Below are 23515 nucleotides of genomic sequence, written 5' to 3'. Positions count from 1 at the left end.
TATTGTAGATCTAGTGTCATGTAGATAGGCTTTGCCTTTACACTGTGTTAAGTTAGCATGAGCTTATTAGTAGTTTAAACGCCATTTTACCTCTCTGCTGCTTTTGCACATGGCACAAATTGTTATTAATGCTTTAAGCCTAGTAGAATATTTTGCTTCACACGAGAATAATAGGTTTTCCTATAGTATCAGCTTTGCTTGGTAAGCTATGTCTGAACAGTGAGTGCAGAAGCCTTCAAGGTTATTTCAACACAGCGGTTTTTCGGTCTGATCAGCGCACTTCTTAGATATAACACATAGGCAGCTGTGGACAACTCTGACTTTCGGCGCGTTGCACACACACTTGATGAATATCCGCATGCAGAGAGTTGGTGTAGAAGATGATGTGATCCCTTTCTACTAAGACCAGCGGTATGGGGCTGCCCTGCTAAAATCCAAAGAGACCTTCTATAATATAATATACTAGCAAGGGAGGGTAAGACTGAGGTTCTATTTAGACCTTTTCCCTTTAGCATTTTAACATGCTTTCACCCTTTGTATTTTATGGACTAGTAACTATGCTGATAACCTTGTTGCGTATAATATGTGTGCTTGTATTAGCTAAGATACTGCGTCTGAGAACACGGCATTAGAAATAAATATTTCAAATCTGCACGTGTCCTCATTTACTCCTCGTTCTGGACTGATATGTTAGTATAACGAAAGAGTGTTCATGTGTTCCACGTTACCTGAGGTTTTCTGAGTTCATGTTCTGGGTTGTCTAATCATTGGGGGTGTGTAAGAACCAATGAGACACTGATTGCTAGTCTGTTAGGGGATTTTGAATACTAAGGTGATTTTGGCACACCCTAATTCACTGAGGTTCCAAGTCTCTATGCACAGTTCTGTGTAGGAGCAGAATCCCTGTGACACTAGTTCCTGTACAGTGATAATTATTTTCAACAATGCTTGACTTGTATGGCATGGGCGACTTTACTTCATTACACCAATTGTGATTCAATTCACAGCTGTTTTGTGTCCCCACTCATTGAGCGGCAGTCAATTTTGCAAATGGAATTCCTTGCAATAAAGCAATTACGTGAACGTCAGGGTGGGTACACTCCATCGGCATAAAAGATTGAGATCTGCTGACATTCCCTTTATCTTCCTTTTTTTTTTCACAGATCCTTCCTCCTTTTTTCCCTTCCTATCCCCTTAAGTGATTTATTGTTCTCTTATCTCCACCACAGGCATAATTCTCAGGCATAAATTCTGTGTCCTGACGATGGTCCCCTTATTATATATGGGGATCGAAACGTCGTCGACCATAGTCTTTTTGCTTGATTTTCTTACCTATATGTGTTCTAAGCGAAGACACTTTTTCATGTATTGTGATTTAAAAGTGTATTGTATTACAAGTCACCGAAAAGCCTGAGATTTGGAAATCCTTTGATTTCCACATTGTGTTACCCCCTAACTCTTTTATGTTTAAATTTCTCTAAAATGATTTGTCAATAAATGATTCAAGCCTCCACTTTGAGTAAGCAGACATAGTTTTCCATTGGAATTTCTATGTTATAACCAATTCTCTTTTGGGAGGGACCTCTGTTCTAACAATATAAATGGGATCGGTCATTGTCATTCCAGAATAGTTTTGACCCATCCCTCTAGCTCGTGTGGTTCCAGAGATATCCTAGATTAAAGACAAAGTTTATAGCTAGCCTACAAGACCGTGTCGGAGTTAGTCCTGGTTGGAACATTCACTTTCATTCTTGCTCCTGGTTCTGTGGTTGCCACGTGTCCTGTGGGTATGCCTACCACTGGAAAAGCTTAACCAGTCGATTTTTATATATACGCCCTTAAGGATACAATACCCCATGACCTACCTAGCAATACTGGCTCATTAGTCCATTAAGTCCTTGCCAAAAATAAAACTAAAATTTGGGTCCTGAAATGTAGATTCATTCTTGTGATCTAAGTATTTTGGAGAGTAAGCCTGTCTGGATCCAGTAGTCTTGTATCAAGTCACTAAATATATCATCGACTTGAGTACCAGAGACTCTTTGCTTTTCGGGATCCAAGATTATTTTGGTGGTTGGTTTAGGGATTTACATTTTTGGGTGATGGAATTTAGGTTTTGCATCTGTAGCTCTTCTTTCAGTCCCTTCACTGAGGGATTGCTCCTACTATGACATATAGGGAAAATGTCTTTCAAAATTTCTAGAGATGTCGCAAAGCAAGCCTTACACTGCATCTAGTGTTAACTGAAATTTAGGGCCTGGTTTAGAGTTTATCATCATGTGACTCATATCCCGCCTGCCTTTATTACAAGTCCTACAGGATATAATGCACATGTAATAAAGCAGATCGATGTCAGTCACGTTTGAGATGGAGTAACATCTGCCAAACTCTAAATCGGGCCCATAGCACCAAGTGTTAAGGAGCTTTTATAACGTTTGTAGTATATCTGATTCCCAGAATGAGCAAGCACCTTTTGTTTTTCTAATTGTAGATTTTTAAACTGAATTATTTACTTAGAAAATACATAATAATATTTAACAGCTAACACAAAGCAATGATTAGACATTGATGTTTTTAAACTGATATGTACCTCATCATACTAAATACAAGTTTGGGGGCGCAACTAGGTGAAGTTCCGGTCGTCAGCCTGTACATTGGCCTCCTTCTAGGTCAGAGACCCAGCATCATGGTTGCCTTGGGTGCCTGGAGACCTCCACACCTTACTCCATGGTGGACCTGATCCCCTTTGCTGCCATTATCGTCCCCTACCTGCACTGCTTATTCAGGCCTTGCGGCTCCTGGGCTCCTGGGCGGTCACCGCGGGCCACTGGGCGATTCCAGCTGCCTCGTGTGTGATGTCCTTGCTATCTCCGCAGTGGCACGGGATGGATCCCGGCCCCTATTCAACATTTGAGGCCTACCCGCCGTCTGACCCATAGACAGAAGTGCCCACTCAGCGATCCTGCGCTGCGAGCCCGTGAGTGGCAGCGGAGTTGGCCCACGCTGAGCTGCTGGCTCGTTCCTGAAGGAGCTGGACCCAGGGAGACATTCAGTAGGACTTTGCCTTATACCTGCCAGCGCTCTCGTGCCCCCGCTCACTGCATCCGCTCTGGCGCCAGACTCGAGGCATGTGGGAAGAGCGACATGCAGAGGGAGCCCTTTCACCCTCACTTCCGGGGGCCATCTTGGAGAGCTGACGGTCTAGTGGTTGTACTAGGACCATCAGCAGCCTCCTATTTAGGGCGAGCATTTCCTGCCGCGCTAGAACCAAGCATTTACTGACACTGAAACGCTGTTTGCAGACGCGCTGCTGGAGCAGCTTGACCACGCTAGCACGTTATTGCTTTTTACTTGCAACTTTCTATTTTAAAACCGCCGCTTTACTGCTGTAAATGATTATTATTTGCACGGTATTATTTTAACCATTGTGGGCACATTAGTAAAGTCACCTTCCTGTGCAGATATCACCGCTTACCTCCCCGTTCCACCGCAGCTTGTGCTGTTTGTTGTGGAGGGAGTGTCTAACGCAGTACAGAGGGAGCCCTTTCACCCTCACTTCCGGGGGCCATCTTGGAGAGCTGACGGTCTAGTGGTTGTACTAGGACCATCAGCAGCCTCCTATTTAGGGCGAGCATTTCCTGCCGCGCTAGAACCAAGATTTTACTGACACTGAAACGCTGTTTGCAGACGCGCTGCTGGAGCAGCTTGACCACGCTAGCACGTTATTGCTTTTTACTTGCAACTTTCTATTTTAAAACCGCCGCTTTACTGCTGTAAATGATTATTATTTGCACAGTATTATTTTAACCATTGTGGGCTCATTATTAAAGTCACCTTCCTGTGCAGATATCACCGCTTACCTCCCCGTTCCACCGCAGCTTGTGCTGTTTGTTGTGGAGGGAGTGTCTAACGCGGTACAGAGGGAGCCCTTTCACCCTCACTTCCGGGGGCCATCTTGGAGAGCTGACGGTCTAGTGGTTGTACTAGGACCATCAGCAGCCTCCTATTTAGGGCGAGCATTTCCTGCCGCGCTAGAACCAAGCATTTACTGACACTGAAACGCTGTTTGCAGACGCGCTGCTGGAGCAGCTTGACCACGCTAGCACGTTATTGCTTTTTACTTGCAAGTTTCTATTTTAAAACCGCCGCTTTACTGCTGTAAATGATTATTATTTGCACGGTATTATTTTAACCATTGTGGGCACATTAGTAAAGTCACCTTCCTGTGCAGATATCACCGCTTACCTCCCCGTTCCACCGCAGCTTGTGCTGTTTGTTGTGGAGGGAGTGTCTAACGCGGTACAGAGGGAGCCCTTTCACCCTCACTTCCGGGGGCCATCTCGGAGAGCTGACGGTCTAGTGGTTGTACTAGGACCATCAGCAGCCTCCTATTTAGGGCGAGCATTTCCTGCCGCGCTAGAACCAAGCATTTACTGACACTGAAACGCTGTTTGCAGACGCGCTGCTGGAGCAGCTTGACCACGCTAGCACGTTATTGCTTTTTACTTGCAACTTTCTATTTTAAAACCGCCGCTTTACTGCTGTAAATGATTATTATTTGCACGGTATTATTTTAACCATTGTGGGCACATTAGTAAAGTCACCTTCCTGTGCAGATTTCACAGCTTACCTCCCCGTTCCACCGCAGCTTGTGCTGTTTGTTGTGGAGGGAGTGTCTAACGCGGTACAGAGGGAGCCCTTTCACCCTCACTTCCGGGGGCCATCTTGGAGAGCTGACGGTCTAGTGGTTGTACTAGGACCATCAGCAGCCTCCTATTTAAAGCTCACATGGAGCAAACGCGCAGCGGTTACGCGCAGCGGGCGCGCCATAGGTGCGCCGGAGGTTCGCCAGAGGTGAGCCCATCTTTGCCCATCCGTGACCATCCGGGGCCTGGGGCCAGAACCCCCGGCCAGAATGTGGTTTACTCAAGGGGTGACTTACTGCAGCTTAACTTGGGTAAGTCCCACCTGGAGCCGGCTACCATACATCGGCTGGGTTGCGAGGGCTTGCTAATCTCACCTAGGAGCATTAGAGGGCGACAGCGCTCTTCCAACACCCATACCCTGAGCTACGGTCTATTGAATACCCGCTCTCTGCAGAGCCATAGGTTGGAGGTCTTCACACTTCTGGAAGACGGGGAGTTAGACGTCCTCGCGCTCACCGAAACATGGCTGGAGGATTGCTCAGCGCCAGATTTAGTGGCGGCCCTTCCAGATAACTATTTGGCAATTCATTTCAACAGGGAGGGAGCCAAGAGAGGAAGAGGAGTAGCCCTTCTATATAAGTCATGCCTCCGTGCCGATAGGTTCCTCTCTGAAACCCTCGGAGGAGCAGAGGTTATGGGGGTTAAGCTCAGGCGGGGAGCGGTCTGTGTGGTGTTCTTGGTGGTATATCGGCCACCTTGGGCGTCGCCAGACTTCCCCACTCTCTTCGTGAGACTGGTCCAGGACCTGTGCACAAGATATGATAAAATGGTGATTGTCGGGGACTTCAACTATCATTGGGAAAAATCCCCCAAAGAAGGTCAAGCATTACAGATCGAGGAGGCGATTTCCTCCTTAGGTCTTACTCAACAGGTCAAGGGACCGACACATGAGAAAGGACATGTGCTCGACTTAGTCTGGACTACCATGCCAGCCCAGGGCGTTACGGAAATCCTCCCTTGTGCTTGGTCTGACCATTCTCTAATAAAGGGTAGACTCATATTGAGGGGCCCCCTGTCCAAACCTGGGGAGGGTTGGAAAACGGCCCGCAAATGGAGAAATCTTGTTGGGGAGAAATTGGTTCACCTCTTAGGACACCGCCCTTCAGCAAAAGAGCAGGATGTCAACGTTGATGCTCTATGTGGACACCTCCAGCATAAACTGGGGAGTGCCATTGATGTGGTGGCACCTCTTCGTAGGATGAAGAAGGTGGCGAGAGGAGCTGGGGCGCCTTGGTATAATGATTCCCTAAGGGAGATGAAACGTGGGGTGAGGAAGAAAGAACGGGCATGGCGTAAAAAATATGACGCCACCACCAAGCAAGAATACGTCTCATCCTTAGCCCATTATAAACTAGCTATACAATCTAGGAAGGCTGCGTTCTTCGAGGAAAGAATAGCTGCTGCAAGAAATCCGCAAAAAGAAATCTTTCGGGTCCTGGCGGAGCTCAGGGTGAACAAAGAGCAAAGTCCCGAGTTCACTCAGGAGGACTGTCAGAGGTTTCAGGACTTCTTCGTAAAGAAGATATCCGATATCTTGGACGAAATTGCGGAAACCGTACCCCTCGAATGTCCTTGCCTACCGGACCTTATCGCCCCGTTAAATATCCCACCATTAGCTGAGTTCTCCCCTATCTCCAAACAGGAACTACTTAAAATCATAGGCCGAGTTAAATCGGGTTCCTTGGTGGACCCTTGCCCTCCTGACATATTCAAGGTGGCAATGCCAGGAATTGAGGAAGAGGTCCTGCATCTATTGAACACTTCTCTTCACACAGGACAGATCCCTCTAGCTTTTAAAGAGGCTCGCCTGATCCCCTTACTGAAGAAACCTGGTGCAGACAAAAAATGTCTGCAAAATTTCCGGCCCATCTCTCAGTTGCCTTTTTTGGCTAAAGTGATTGAGCAGCATGTGTTAGCTCTACTCTCGGGCCATCTAGAGAGTAACAACCTGCTGGAGATTAATCAGGCAGGTTTCCGTGCTAATCATAGCACGGAACTAGTCATGTTATCCATTCTAGATGAGCTAAGAACTCGGGCTGATGTAAAAACACCGAGCGCCCTGATACTACTGGATCTCTCCGCGGCGTTTGATACCGTGTGTCACAAACAGCTTCTGTCGCGGTTGAGATCCTTTGGCGTCATGGGTACAGCACATGCATGGCTTACATCATTCTTGCAAGGTAGGACACAACGAGTGCAGCTGGGTGATCTACTTTCCACCCCTGCTCCGATCACCTGCGGGGTCCCACAGGGCTCTGCCTTGTCACCCCTACTTTTCAATATCTACCTGCAGCCACTAATTGCTCTCCTGAATAGGATGGACTGCCTAGTGTATAACTATGCCGATGACACCCAGATAATCATCCGGCTGGATGATGGTCCGGGAGCATCCACTAGGCTACAGGACATACTGAAAACCACAGTCAACTGGATGTCCGAGAACTCTCTGAAAGTCAATCCGGATAAGACGGAAGTGTTGCCCATCTCCATCTCGGGCAACCCTTGGAGCGAGAAATTTTGGCCTAGGGAGCTGGGCGTACCACCGAAACCGGCAGTCGCAGTCAAAAGCTTAGGCCTATATGTGGATAACAAATTATCCATGGAAAAACAAGTTACCACCGTAGTGGGCACCTGCATAGGCCTCCTAAGACAACTAAGGAAGATCTCTGCCCTACTTTCATTCCCTACTTTGAGACACGTGGTCTCAGCCACAATTCTGGCTAGGCTGGACTACGGGAACTCCCTATATTTAGGTTTGCCCCAGCGTCTGCTGGACAAACTACAGGGAGTTATGAATGATGCAGCGAGGCTGATATTTAAAAAACCCAGGACTGCTCATGCCTCTCCCCTGATGCAGGAGCTGCACTGGCTCCCAATTCGTCAGAGAATTGTCTTCAAAGGACTGTGCATCGCTCACAAGGCCCTGTATGGCAAAGCACCAAAATACTTGAAATCCCGACTATCCCCCTACACACCGGGTAGGACTCTGCGTTCATCGGACGCCACTCTTCTGTCCCAATCCCGCTTCAAATTGACCACGGTGGGAGGTCGTGCGTTTTCCAACACGCTCCCAGCTTTATGGAACAAATTGGATCCAGAGCTCAGGAAGGAAAGTAACTTACTTTTCTTCAGAAAAAAACTAAAAACTATATTGTTTAAACAAGCATGGAGCAGACCTTAGGTGCACAGTTGGTTTCAAGTGAATGTAACATCTTATCACGTAAATCTGGACAGACAGCGCTTAGAGACCCCTGTGGTTATAACGCTCCATATAAATTAAATAAATAAATAAAATAAATAAAAACATGCGCGGCACTGATCGGCAGCAGCCTTGATGCCTGGAGCCTGCCCCTACCTTAGAGCTGTGCCAACTGACACATGGCTGAAGGCCCCGCAGCTCCCAAGATGAGCCTGAGTCTGATCTCGGCCCTCTCCCTCACTCCTGAACTCCACTTCACAAAATGCTTGCACGGCCATGGCCCTCCTCCTAGCTGAACATATTCTCACAGTCCTGTGGCGATCGCTGATGGCTCCATCCGTGGCGGTTTGACAAGGGGCAATGAGGAAGCCCTCCGCTATGAGGAGGTCCAACATCTCCGCAAACATCCCATCTCTCCTTAGTGGGCTACCCTTCTCATACATTTCCTGCAAAAGTTGGGAAATGATGATCTCCCCCTGTGAACCATGCTGACCAACCCAGTGGTCATCACTTGCCACGCGCATGTGTCGGACTCCATATCTAGAGACCTAGATGGAAGTGATGATTCTTGACCTCCCTAGTTTGTACGGCAGAAAGGATTGCCTGGGAGGCTTTTCTCTTCCATCTCCACCCCTCCTCTCATCATAGACCCACTCAGCCGCACTTCCTGCCCAGCTGCACTTAGTAACACCATCTCAACAAGCACACCTACCTACGTTTATGCATTTCTCTCTCAACAGTCTCAGCCTACGACCGTTATCTCTAATATATGCCCACTTTCCCAGTTCCTATTCTCACCCCCAGTTGACATTGCGGCAGGGTGTAAGTAGTACTCACCAGCCCATACGAATAAATCCTTCAGTTTATTGTTGATATATGCATACTCTGTATATTCCACTCTACGATGTGTGTATTCATTGCATGATCGCCAATAGTGTATTGGGAAGGCAAACCTTGCCGCAAATGTTGCGTTTAATGTAACAACCAATAAATACATTTAAAAATAAAAATAATTCTATATGTGAGTTTTAATCTCTTCTTCTGTCTCGAGTATTGTTTGACACGTTGTCGTTGTGACACTTAGTTGCCCCAAAACAGTAACTTGGTTGTGCTGTTAAAATACATTTGTTTTTTGATCCTGGAACACCCGTTGACAACGTCGGTTCTCACCCATCCCAATACCAAGAAGCCCCGGACTACACCAGAACACTCGCAGTCTTTATCTACAATAGGCTTGGAAACAGGTCTTTCCCATTTCTTGCTTGCATTCAGAGTTTTGTTTCTGGGCAGATTTGTGAGTTTGTCGTTTGCCCAAGTTATATGAGCTGTATGACAGTAATGGGATTGTCACTAGAGAGTTTTCTAGACTTTTTTTCTTTACCATTGGATAGAATCAGACATCTCTCTTACTGTTATGAATTAAAAAGGAATACTTTCCAAAAAGGTGTTATCGCCCTGTAGAACAGGATAGAGGTTTCTTCTGTGAACTTCCAGAAGTACATCAATTTTTGCAGGGTATACAAAAATGGCTATCTTACTTGCATTTGAGTGCATGGCTTATAGCATGTGCTTGGGACCACACAATCTGAGTGATATATTCAAATGATGCTTGACGTAAACTGTCCTTATTCCCACTTTGTCTTCTAGTTTATCATGCTTTAAAAATAGAGATCCGTATGTACAGTACTTCAGTTGTTTAAATTAACAATGTCTTTAAATGAAATATGTTAGCAGTTCTCCTTAACTAACTCTACCCTACCATACAGAGCCCACAAATGTCCTTCACAGTTCTTTTGATAACTGTTTGAAATTCATAACTATTAATCGTGACATGCAAGGAATGTAGAGCACTAGGTCCAAGGATGCTTAGGAAAACATAATATATACTGGCATCACATTTTTTTTAACTTCTAAAGTTGAGGTCCTATTCCAGCCAGAGAATGGAGGCTGTGCACACATTGGATTACAGAAAGTGACTGACGTTTCATAGATTTTGCAAGAAGTTCGACATTCTATTGTATCAGTTTTGATAATTAATATTTTACAGGTCAACAGCAAGGACAGGAAGGAGGATTGAAACTGCAGCAAGCCACATTAACCCCAGTGACTGTTTCAGTTGGGGGAATTAGTAATGCCACAATTAGTGCTCTTAGTCCGGACCAGATCGCCCAAGTGCAATTGCAGCAGTCCCAGCAATCTTCAGACCAGGAAGTAACACCTGGCAAAAGGCTCAGAAGAGTTGCATGTTCATGTCCGAACTGCCGGGAAGGTGAAGGAAGGTACACATCTACTCATTTGTAGACTTTTATGTCTCTTTATTTTGCTTTAACAATTATTTATGCAATTAATGTATTTGATGTTGATTTGATTGCATTCCTTTAATGGTTATGATCACTGTTTTATTTTAATTATGAACTTTAAATTAATTAAGGCTAAACCAGGTTTAACTTTTTCATTTTGTTAGAAGCACTAATGAACCAGGGAAAAAGAAGCAACACATATGCCACATTGAGGGATGTGGAAAGGTTTATGGCAAGACGTCTCATTTACGGGCACACCTACGTTGGCACACTGGAGAAAGACCATTTGTTTGCAACTGGATATATTGTGGCAAAAGATTTACACGGAGTGATGAGCTTCAGAGGCATAGAAGAACTCACACAGGTGGGAATGTCTCCGTTTTAATTTAAGTATATTGTTTTTTAACTTACAGTTCACTCACATGTGATTAGAAACAACTTGAGATCTTGATTGTACGAATTACTGCTAAAGGGCAAAGAGAACCAAGTTTACTCTCTTATCTACTGGCCTCCTATTTACATGCCTCCATGGTGAGATGTTTGTTATGTAGGTGTGCATGTTCTTCTTTGTATTTTAGTATGAAAGAAGGCCCTAAACCTTCAATAATAATACTTTAGACCACATGCATAGCACATGTAACTAAGAGAAACCAAAAGCTCACGGCATTCTTTTTACCTATGGTACTGCAACATGTTCACAGTTAGTTACTGTTTTTCCAGTAATGTAGACATTAGATCCACTCTGTAAATTATATTGGAAAGGTAAGTGTTATTTTTGGGTTTCCCGTTTATTATTAAAATGTTGGATCCTTATTAAAATAATATTGCATCCTGTGTGAATCATGTACAGAGCCAGTATTTCCTATTACCCCACTACAGAATGTTATGGAAGACCATTTTGGAGATTAACGCCACTGTATTATGAAGCAGTGGCCATCTAGCTGTGGGATAGTACTGTTGCTGTCATGCTTCTTGACTATCATGGGGTTCTGTCTTGTATTTCTAAACAATAGAGTATTTCCACATAAGTGTTGGATACACTGTACATATTTTACAGTGTATGTAAGAAATCTGCCTCAAGGAGGCAACAATTTTCTTTTTGCTTTTTTCATTTTAAAGATGAACTTGATTAAGACAACTTATTCCTAACATACATTTCAGTCAAATCGCAATTGTCTAACCATCTTGTAAGATTGAAAAACAAAGTAAAATCGGAGACTGAATTTAGTCCCCAAGCACTCAAAAAGAAGTTCAATAGAGTAATTTGAGTTATCACCATTTCAATTATTCCCATAAATGTTGATTCAAATCCCTCCTCTCTTGGTGGTGACAAATACGGTGACTTTCCACTTCATGAATAATTGTAATGTCATTGGAATATATTGTAAACAAAAATGTGTTTTTTTTGTATATGTACCTACAGCCCTGAAGAAGTCACCTCATTGTGACGAAACACGTGTTGGCTGTTTCTCTGTTGAATACACGTTGCTGATGACAAACGTTTGGTTTTCGTCTCATTGGAATAATTGTCATTGTGATAACTCAAATTACTCAATTGGACTTCTTTTTGAGTGCTTTGGTACTAAATTCGTTCTCATCTTTGCATTGAGGTATTCTGTATAGCATGGCACGATACCCAAAGGTAATGTGTAATGTATTTGTACTCAAAACACACAGTAATACAGTGATAACACCACATATGGATACCACACCAGTCTAGGAAAAATAAAGTATCTTTATCTAAACTCAACAAGACCAAAATGTTTAAAATCCAACAAACATGTAATAACAATATGACTTTTAAAAGGTTTCAAGCAACTTGGTCCATAGAAAACTATGGATGCGTGATTCTACACAAAGGACCTGTTGATGCATCAAAATTCTCAAGGCCTAACAGCTGCAGAGTAGGGAAGCGCTGAGAAACAAAGAGATGCATCATTTCCGGAGTCCTCGGGGAGGTGATGCAACAGTTCTGCTGCACGCAAGAGAAGTGATGCGTCAAATCTGGACTGCAGAGGGAAGTGATCTGTTGACTCGAACATGGTTCTGGTTTGCAAGTGATGCGTCAGGAAAACGTGCCGCTGCGTGGAAATCCGGGATGTGCTGGTGATCGATGAGGCGGCGGCAATCGGCACTGCATCGGTTTCTTCTGCCGCAATCCCACGATGCGTCATTTCTAGCAGCCGCAACATGTGATGCGTCGTCTCTGCAGCAGCACAGTGATGTGTGGAGCTTCTTCTCGCATGGTGGTGCTGTGTCCAGAGAACAGCTGCAAGAAGGGCGATGCAGTGATTTCTTCAGTTCTTCAGGTTTCTTACAGTTCCCAACAGCAGTAACAACCTCCAGAGGCCCCAAACTTGAATAGGCACCTCCTGGCAGGTCAGACCTCTCAGCAGCAGAGTTCAGGAGAGCTGGGGGTGAAGTCTTTGTGTCTCTGTGACTTCAGAACATGAGGCCAGCACACACAGGCCTTTGGAGATTCTTCCTCAAGCAGGTGTACAGCAAAGTTCCAGTCTTTGTCCTTTCCTTGGCAGAAACGGCAACTGTGGGCCAACCCCACACAGAAAAGAGGCAGTACTCCTCCTCACAGCTCTTCAGCGAGGCAAAGGTTCCTCTTGAGTCCAGAAGTTATGGGGTTTAAGGTCTACTACTTATACCCAATTTTTTCTCTGTTCTCTTTATGCTAGGGTCTCTGAGCCCAGTCCAAACCAGTTCTGTTCTCACTGGTGCAGGATGACCATAGGGGGTGGAAACAGCATTGTGCAAGAGAGACAGGCCCTATTCAGATGCAAGGAAATCTCCTCCCACTACTCTAAATGCAGCCAAGCCCCATTCAGCTCAGCTCAGCTCTGAGTCATCCAGGAAGGGTCAGGCGCACCTCAACCTCCCCCGTGGCTGTCTACAGTGAATGCACATTTCCATCCTCAGTCACTCAAACCCAGACAGTCAATCCACAAACAGGCAGAGGCACACAGAATGGTTAAACAAGAAAATGCCTACTTTCTGAAAGTGGCATTTTCAAACACACAATTTAAAAAACATCTTTAATGAATGATGTGTTATTAAAGTCTCAGTTTAGAGAGCCTAAACATAATTTCTCTATCTTGCCTCAATGGGTATACTTTTAAGATGGTACAAAGTATTTCCCATCCGTTCCTATGGGACAGATAGCCTTTCAATACTGAAAAACGAAATTGGTAGTAGCCTTTCAATAGTGAAAAACGAAATTGGGAGTACATGTCTGTGTTTTACATACACTGCACCCTGCCCAAGGGGGTTCCTTGGGTTTATCATAGAGGTGCCTTACATGTAAGAAAAGGGAAAGTTAGGGCCCGGCAAGTGGGTGCACTTGCCAGGTTAATATGGCTGTTTAAAACAGTGCACAGACACTGCAGTGGCAGGTCTTGGATACTTTTTCAGGGCTACTCATGTGGGTGGCACAATCAGTGCTGCAGGTCCAATAGTAGCATTTGTTTTACGGGCTCTGACACACTCCTTCCATGTTACTGGGGACTTACCAGTAAACCAAATATGCTAATCCGGGAGAACCAATTGTAATAACAATTTACACAGGGAGCACTTGCACAATGATACAGATTAGCAGTGGCAAAAGTGCCCAAAGCATCAGAGCCAGCAAAAATGAAAGCCAGCACAGCATTAAAAATACAGTAGGTAGAGGCAAAAAGTCAAGGGAAACCACACCAAAGATGCCAAGTCTAACAGGTTGCTTCCTAAATGTACTTGTCCTGTAACAAAATCCACTTGTCCTGTTTGATGCCCTGTAGTGCGGCAACAAATTATAGCAGCCGTCTCATTATATGAGAGTACTGATAATTGCTTCTCTGATTATGCCAGGGCTCATACTGTAGTACGGTCTAAATTCTAGCGATTCCCTTATTTTGACACCTTTCTGCAGATCTGCATACTGAGATTGGAGGTAGCATTAAGCAATAGTTCCAGAGCTGGAATGCCCTTTTGAGTCTGAAACTTACTAATTTGCATGTTTTAGGGGTTTTCACCAGTTCTTCTCTAATCTTAACCCATCCTGAGAAAGGTTGGAAATATACCACTTGACAAGGGCAGAAGTAATACTTCTTCCAGGGTTGGGAAAAAAAAGTGGTTGGAGGGAAAGTGAACTTGTAAACGCTCAATAGATTTTTGCATGAGCAAATCTACACTTGCCTATTTTGACGTGCTAAAATGGGGCTCCCAAATATTTTCTAGAATTGTGATCGCCAGGCCTATTTCCTTTAATTTTTGTGAATTCTTGAAAGCCGTAAATCTGCACTAATGTGTGGGCATATATCATGGATGCACCTTTGTGATTTCATTAAGAATTGGGCATCTAATTCAGTCTAGTGCTAGCCAAGATCTTTTGTTTTTATTGAATGTGTATCTCTTTCTTTATCGGCGGCCTTCACTGTGACAGCATTCTACTCTTTCACAAGAAGGATATCAGCACACAAAGTTTTGTTCACTGCCAGTAACTGCTGTTGCAATGTGTACTTTTTGAGACCAAAAATCTTTTTGTATTTTACCAATGTTTGATATAATGGCGAGGGCCTGTCAGCTCCTACAACAATAAATAAAGTATTACAAAAACCATGTCAAAACAAGACACACATTGACAAAACCAAAAGGCTGACCACCAATTGAAAATGCTTGTTTATTTTCATGTTTCCCATAATTTTGTTGAAACTGATAACACTCATTTTCCATTATGAATGTTTTTGGAGAGATACTAGCATGTATCAAAACATTTTACTAACTGTTGCTTCAAATAAATGGTACCTAACATTTTCAATAATTTAGCAAAACTTTTTTTACTAGCAATAAAAAATAGTCAATTTTGCTTGCAAGCATCTGTGGAGAATTGCATCTTATTAGATCGCATTCTAGGAGCATTGTATGTAGCTTCATATTGTTAAACGTAGCAAATGTGTACACATTTTTATACATGAACCACTGTCAGTAGTGCAGTCTGAGCTTACAATATTTCTTCTGAGCACTCACCCTAATAATAGAGGCTTTGTATTAATGAACCATAAATACAAGTTCAATTAGCATTAACATAAGGACACAAATATTACCTTAGCAACAGGCAATTTCCTTCCTTGATCCATAATTTCTTACTGTAAACTGGCAGCCAAAGGGTTTTTTTGCTGCTGGGGGTTGAGCCTAATTGTCCCAAGGACAAAATAAACATAAAAACCTACTGTCCTTAACCCCAAACAATATGTCCTGGGCGTCGGCTATCTATTGGTAGCATTATTGGTTGTAGATACACATGCTCTGCACAGACTGTAAAGCAGTACTCCTTTAAACAGTGGTCAGCCAGTGGATGGTGCAGATGCTTGAAACAAACTCTTAAGGACTGATCCAGCGCCCCTATAGAAATTCTGTCTCAAGTACACTATTCACTACCTAATACTTACAATACTATAATATCAATATCACACAAGGCCCATATGACTGAGACAGAAATTGAGCAACTGAATCATGTGGCCTAATTAATCAAACTGTCTAAACCTTATATGTACATAATATACAACTGCAGTATAACATTCTAACCATTGGTAAATAATGAAAGCAATTAACTAAGCCACTTTTGGCAATGAATCAACTGATGGTAACGACTAAATTAATCAAGACCAGCTTGACGCTTAAAGTCTTTTATTTTTAAAGTTAAAATCTAATTTTATTATTTGCAAACACTTTTATTAATCCAGTATTTTTATTCAGCTTAAGGCACAAAAGACTGGCATTTCAAAATTGCTCAAAATCATGAATTAAAGCAAACATAAACCTAACTCCCTAAGTTAGGCTTTCTGACCTGAAAAGGAAAAGACATTTAAATGCATCAATCATTCTTAGGTGTCCCAAGAAATCGGACAGCACTTCGCCCTCAGGAACAGTCAGCCCCGCTCCTCTCAAGGGGCTAAGTCTTTATACCTTTCTAACTCACTAATCTAACTAAAATGTTATTATTTAATGTCTTTCAGCAACCTGATTGGTTGCTAGTTGTCAGACCATCGTGAGGCCACTTTTTCAAAACACCAAAACGTCATTGCCATTGTCCTTTCACGTGAAGTGACACCAGCTTCCGAGGTTTGTAACATTTTACTGAAAACAGTTCACAGTTTCCTCCATAGCTCGGCCGATCCGCCATTTGTCACTTCCTTAGCCTTGGAAAAATAACTTTTCAGAGCACATCTCGCACAATAGTTCTTGTTCAGACTTCAATTTATTCAAAGAAATGTCTTTATGGAAGAGCTTTCCATCATGGCTGTGCTTGGCTCATCTCTGTCAGGCTAACCAACATTCTGCATAAATCACAGGCCTCAAGCCTTTCACTCAGGTTAGTATTCAAACAAACACAAAAGAATAATTAATTTCAGGTTATGAAAGCCATTCTGTTTCCCTCCCACCTTTGCTAATGTTAACCCATTAGTATATGTCACCTAGCAAAAGCACAAAGAAAAGCGGCATTTTTAAAAATATACCATTCTTCATAATGTCCAGCAGGATTCTTCATATATCTGAAAAAGATAAACAGACACAACATAGACGAAAGCACATATTAAATAAGCACATGCCATTAATTAATCAGCCGCGTCAATGTTGACAAAGACAATAGGACAAACAAAACAACGTTAGTTATGTATTATAAAACATACTTGCAAATGCAACATAAAGCACATAACGTTAGTCCCGTGTAATGGTGTATGGAATTTTACTCTAAGTTGATTTAGTAATACAAATCATGCAAGAACTCATTAATATATTAATCAAGTTATGGGAGATTAACATCACAAGCCAGAATAAAATCATTTCTGAAACTCGCTCCATCAACTCCCTCATCTGGTGATTTCAAAATCGCCAAACAACACCCAAAATTTAGAAAATTTTGAACCAAATTTAGAGACGTCACATTTTGACTTCTTTCAGTATTAGTCTCCCTAAACCCCTGCCTCAGCAGTTTGTCCAATACTCTCATATTGAACCCTTCGCATCTCCTCCAATTCAATCTCCCTCTCCTGTTCCTTTCTAAGTTTATAAATCCTCCTCTTTTCTCTCTGATGCTTCTTTCTCTTGTGGATCATGCAACACATTTTTAACAGAAGTATTACCATAATGATGACAATTACGGGACAGAGCACTTTGCCAATGATTGAACTACCAATCTCTGAAAACCAATCTTTAATTGCCTCAATCCTTTTAGCTAATCGTTCAGTGAAATTTTTCTCTTCCAGGGGTTCTATTTCTGCATGAAATTCAGTGATATTTTTAATAAGTGTCTCAATATTCCGACTCTTGTCAGGAATATATGTACAACAATGCTGGACATGTAAAACCCCACAGACTCCTCCCTCTTTTGCAAGCAGAATGTCTAATGCAAGACGATTCTGCATAACCATGCTTCTAGTAGCAACAGGTTCTGTGTTGACTAATTGAAAACCACTTGCAGTATCTGTTGACAATCTGTCAACAATCGTGGAAACCTTTCTAATTTTAACCAAATTCATGGTTATTCCTACCATGGGAATGATTGCACCAAAAATGTCTCCCATGACTTCTGTAAAACTTTCCCTCTTAAACCTGTTCAAGTGTTCACCAAATTCAAAAGTACCCTTCGCATTTCTGTCAACATGAAAAATCTTTGGAAAAAATAATCCAAGGTAGCACGTCCCATACCAATGATCAGGGAGGCTAAAATACGCCTTGTTACCACAGATAAAATAAATTCCAGGAAAAATAGGATCTTTTCCACCTTTAAATCCCCATCCCCCTATGATACGATAGGTATCCTCACATTGACGAGCACCAACGAAAAAGTTATAAAGTGTATTATATCTTCTAATGCAAAATTTATCACTAACTGGCTCATCAATGTGTATAGCTGCATTTGTGTTAACACCATTAAGCTTTATTATCAAGAACAGGGGTCCTTAGAGGAAGAAACTATGAAGGAAAATAAATATAGAACAAATGGAACTATATTCTGGGGGGAAAAAAAAGTCCAGCCGGACAATTTATTACCCTGATACACCAGTAATCATGAAACAATAAAACACAGAGTGTGATAGAAGCGGGACACCGGCCGGTGTCCGACTAACACACTAAGAGAACATACAACATGAAGAAAAATAGCAGGCAATAACAGGACATCTGATTAGAATAAATCATATACCAGACAATCTGTAACATACACATATGCAGTAGAAAGTATAAATCAGCTTATGCATTTAGTGTAATAGTGTCGATGACGTTTCGAACCAAAGACAGTAAAGGTTCATCCTCAGGACAGAGGGTAATTGCCTTAAAATTACACATTTGTAGGAGTGTTACTACAGTTATGTAGCACTCAATTTGTGAAAAACTGGTCTTTTGCTCAAGGGCAAAAACTCGTAAATGATTTACTTTGAAGAATGTCCAAAGTAGGCGGGATCCGAAATGGGTTGATTACGGTATCCGGGTCTGGCAATGCAGCATACAAGTCCTCAATGGGGTTCTTGCTGGCTCGGGGAATCAGCCGATTCATATTGTTTCATGATTACTGGTGTATCAGGGTAATAAATTGTCTGGCTGGACTTTTTTTCCCCCCCAGAATATAGTTCCATTTGTTCTATATTTATTTTCCTTCATAGTTTCTTCCTCTAAGGACCCCTGTTCTTGATAATATAGTACCTACCCATGGTCCTTAGTTTATTGCGCCTTGGGTTACCTTGTCTTGGTCTAATAACACCATTAAGCTTGGCATCCTCTGTTTGCCAAAACTTTGACTTAGCATGTTTGAGCACCTCATTTCCTTTGTAAATTGCCCTTCTCTCCTCAACCATATTCAGGAAAGTCTTTTCTTCTGCTCTCATCTTGCATGTTAAATTATTTCTATAAGCATATTCGTAATTAAGCTCATTAGTTACCAAAAAGAATTCCCTCATCTGCTTCGCAGGCTTAACTTTGTTTAAGCTATTTACAACTTTGAGGTTTGCAAAAACCTCGTCAAAGTCTGAGTAATAGTATTCTAACCGACCTGTTTGATAAAACAAGCTAGCAATCACACTGCAAGTGATGCCATATGTGAGGGGTAACATGTTATAAGTAATCCCCTCTGAGACAGAAGCAGGAAGCTTCACACAGACATAGTAGTCCTTTACATTCACCACTTTAACATACTCAGATAAAAGCCTAGAAAATGAATTGCTAGAAAAATCTCCAACAGATCTATCCTGATGGATCTCTGGATTATGCTCAGTAACTCTGTTAGACTTGCCAGCATGTTTTTCCTGTTTAGTCTCTGCCTTACTTGTCATATTAGCCTTAAATTTCTGCTTATCAATGCCAAAAGGGTAAATAACAGCTAAAATTAACCAAACCAGTATTAAAAGAACCACACAAATTGAAGACATTTTGCAACACCTTCTCATAATGGAACACCTTGAAGTATCAGAACTAGGCATTTTAAAATTAATAAACAAAAATCAAAAACAAAATGTTTAAAATTTGTGAATAATGTAAGTAATTAAACTATCTATCTCCCCTTTTAATTTTTTTTTAAGTAAGTAACCCTATAACAGCTTTTCTTCGACCTTGCGTCACATGAACGTGTCTTTCCAGCTAACACAATTTCTTCGATCTTGTGTCACCTAACACATTTTCTTCAGCCTTATGCCAAGAATTTAAACCCTAATCTAAAAGAAAACTTTAATCATTGTCACTAGCTTCTTCCAAATCTTCTTGACTGCTACTTCCTACATCAACAATTGGCGGTATGATAATGTATGTCCACTCTGGTGACTTGTATTTTTGGTTAGGCTTTATCACCCTTTTTGCTTTACCACTAATTACTTCAATCTTCCTACCCTTCTCGTTTTTCTTTTCAGAGTCACCTTTCTGACTAGAAATCTCGTTGATTTGTTCTTTTGATTTCTTTACTAATTTGAATTTCAGATTTTCTTTCGGCCAAACATCTCCTTTTCTCAAGATTTTCTTCTTTGGCACAGTTTCGTTGCATTCAGCTTTCCAAGCTCTTTTTCTGAATTTTCTTATTTCAGACTCTTCGTCAGTCCCATCTGTATCTGTTTCTGAGACTTCAAATCTGTATCTAGGAACTTCTTTACTCAGCAACTTCACTCCGTTAGGAACATCATCCTTATAGCTGGTACTTGGTAATTCTTCCTCTTCTTCAGGGATCACCTTTAACTTCCCAGTTTCAGAACTCTTTTTCCCGCATTCAGAGCTACTTTTCTGCTTTTCAATACTCTCCTGGACTTGATTATCGTCTTGCTCAGAATTTTCTGCTTCTGAATCCCTTTCCGCTTCAGAATCCTCTTTCTCTGCTTGAGATTCTTTTTCTAACAGATTTTCACCATTTTCTTGATCTAGAGTCACAATTTGTAGATCTTTTTCATTCAATGCCTGATTCGCATCTAAATTTTCTAGATGTCGGTTTTCTTGCTGATCATCAGATTCTGGACCTTCAGGATCTCCTTCTGAATCTGAATCAGTTGTTGTGTCACTTTCTTCATCAGAATTATCTGGAGGTGGTACACAAATGGTGTGACTTGCATGCACCCACCTTTTCAAACCCCTACACTTTATAGCATTTGTTGTAACAAGAATTACTTGTCTTGCCTTCTGCCATCTAGGTACTAAACAGTTTCTCCTTCGATGCACCTTTGTTCTGACCCAATCTCCAGGTAACAGATCATAAGCCTGTTCTTTCTCTTTTGTAATCACATCTGTTCCCACCTGGTGAAATATAGAATTAACTACATCAGAGAGATTCTGACAGTACTCAATAATTGCACTATCATTAATACTCAAAAGCTTGCCAACTGGAACAAATGCTTGTCTCATAACTCTGCCCATTAAGATTTCATGGGGACTAAGGCCTGTCTTTTTCTCTGGAGTACTTCTCAAATACATCGAAACAAGTGGAAGAGCATCTATCCACTTCACTCCTGTAGCTAGACACATTTTAGAAATTCTATTTTTGATTGTTCCATTTATCTGCTCTACAACACCTGATGCTTCTGGTCTGTATGCACAGTGTAGCTTCTGCTCAATGCCTAAAGCTTCACAAATCAATTGTAACAATCTGTTTTCAAAATGCGTTCCACGATCACTTTCAATAGTTACCGGAAAACTATATCTAGGTATGATCTCCCTAAAGAGTAATTTTGCCACAGTGACTGAGTCATTGTGACGAGTTGGGAAAGCTTCCACCCATCTTGAAAACAGCCAAACACAAGCACATACTTGAACTTATTGTGCTGTGGCATGTCAATGAAATCCATGTGCAACCTGGTAAAAGGACCACTCTCCCGTCCTATGGTTCCCAAGCTTACAACAGTCTTCCTGTTTGGATTCATTTGTTGGCAGGTCAAGCAACTTTGGCAAAGTGATTCTGCAATAATTCTGAATTTTGGACTAAACCATGTCTCTCTGAATAGTCTGATCATGGAATCTCTTCCTAAATGCCCTGGACCATGGTACATCCGTGCCATGTCAGCAATCATGCAATTTGGCATTACTGGTCTGTCATCTTTGTAAACCCAAACTCAATCTTCCTCTCGCTGTCTGCACTCTGCTTTTAACCATGTGTTTTCTCTTCCTCATCTGCCTCATCTTGTAATTCTTTTACTCCCTGCCATGTTTCAACCACAGATATTAGCATGAGAGAGTTCAAAATGTGACTTTTGTCTTTTTCCCGATTGATTGAATAATTATTCTTTGCACAATACCTTGCAATCTCATCTGCATAAGCATTACCTTTGGTAATATAGTCCTCACCCTTCTTATGAGCTGCACATTTCACGACAGCAATTTTTTCTGGTAAATGAATGCCATCGATCAGTCTTTTGATCAATTTTGCATTTCTGATTGGCGTTCCCGCAGAGGTCAAATAACCCCTTTGAGACCAGAGCTGACCATAATCATGAACTACGCCATACCCATATTGACTATCAGTCACTATGGTAACTTTTTTGCCTTTTGCTCTTTCACAAGCTCGAATTAAGCCAACCAATTCTGCAATTTTGGATGAACGAATTCCATCAAGAGGTGAACCCTCTACAACATCTGAGACTGTACATACTGAGTATGGTGCTCTCAGAATGCCTTTGTCTGTTCTTAGACAGGAACCATCAACAAAGTAAACCAAATCAGATGCAGGCAAAGGAACATCTTTTAAATCCTGCAGGGGTTTGGTGCAGTAATCTACAACATCCAAGCACTCATGATCAATGTCAGTTTCATTATTAACCTCAGTAACAACACCATCCGGCAATAATGTAGAAGGATTTAAATTCACACATCTTGCAATAGAAACATTATCTGATCCCAGAATTGTTATCTCGTATTTAGTCAGTCTGTTACTAGTTAAATGTTAAGTCTTGCTTCTGGTAAGAAGAATTTCAACCGAATGAGGTACATATACTTTTACAGGAAATCCTATAATGATTCCCTCACTCTGCTCAAGGCTTACACTTGTTGCAGCCACTGCTTTTAAACAACCTGGCAAAGCTTTAACAACAGGGTCCAAAACAGCTGAGAAATAAGCAATTGGCTTTCTCAGTTTTCCATGTGTCTGGATCAGAACTGACAGTGCACAACCTTCCCTTTCACTGCAGTACAACTCAAATTCCTTTTCATAGTCTGGCATTCCCAAGGCTGGAGCTTCACACAAACTTCTTTTCAACTGTTCAAAAGCCTCTAATTCAGTTTTTGTCAATCTAATCGGATCCTTTATGTCTGCCTTTGTCAGTCTTTGCAGTGGTTTTGCAATTACCGAAAATCCACTGATCCATTGACGACAGTAACCAACCATTCCCAGAAACATTCTGACCTGTCTTTGTGTTGTCGGGGGCTGTATTCCTCGAATCATTTTAATTCTTTCTATAGTCACTTGTCTGATTCCTTTTGCAATTCTGTGACCAAGATATTTTACCTCTTGTTTGCAAAACTGCAATTTCGCAGGTGACACTTTATGTCCTTCATCTGCCAATCGATTTAAAAGGGTAATGGTGTCAGTTACACAATTTTCTCGTGTCTTTGCAGCTACAAGTAGGTCATCAATATACTGAACCAATGTTGAATTTCCAGGTAAAATCAGATCTTCCAGGGATTTCTTTAATAACTGATTAAAGATAGATGGACTCTCAGTATACCCCTGTGGGATACGACACCATGCTAAAATGCGGTTCTGGAACCTAAACGCAAACATTTGTTGGCTTTCTGGATGCAGTGGAACTGTAAAGAAGGCATTACATAGATCTATGACCGTATACCATTCTGCATCGTGCGGA

At 42.0% G+C, this 23515-nt stretch overlaps 1 protein-coding gene across 2 annotated transcripts in view; it reads left to right on the top strand.

Moving 5' to 3' along the window:
* Nucleotides 1-23515, top strand: part of SP4 (Sp4 transcription factor) — a 165932-nt gene that overhangs the window by 68223 nt on the left and 74194 nt on the right. For both annotated transcript variants that reach the window (XM_086941720.1, XM_086941719.1), the window contains exons 4-5: nt 9953-10184; nt 10370-10569. In XM_086941720.1, coding sequence (XP_086797846.1) covers nt 9953-10184; nt 10370-10569 — 432 coding nt within the window. The remainder of the gene's footprint in view (nt 1-9952; nt 10185-10369; nt 10570-23515) is intronic.

This window comes from Lissotriton vulgaris, chromosome 10, assembly GCF_964263255.1.
Source record: "Lissotriton vulgaris chromosome 10, aLisVul1.2, whole genome shotgun sequence".
NCBI classification, from domain to species: Eukaryota; Metazoa; Chordata; class Amphibia; order Caudata; family Salamandridae; genus Lissotriton; species Lissotriton vulgaris.
The sequence above is the reverse complement of the archived record's forward strand: the minus strand, read 5'-3'. Positions and strand labels throughout refer to the sequence as shown.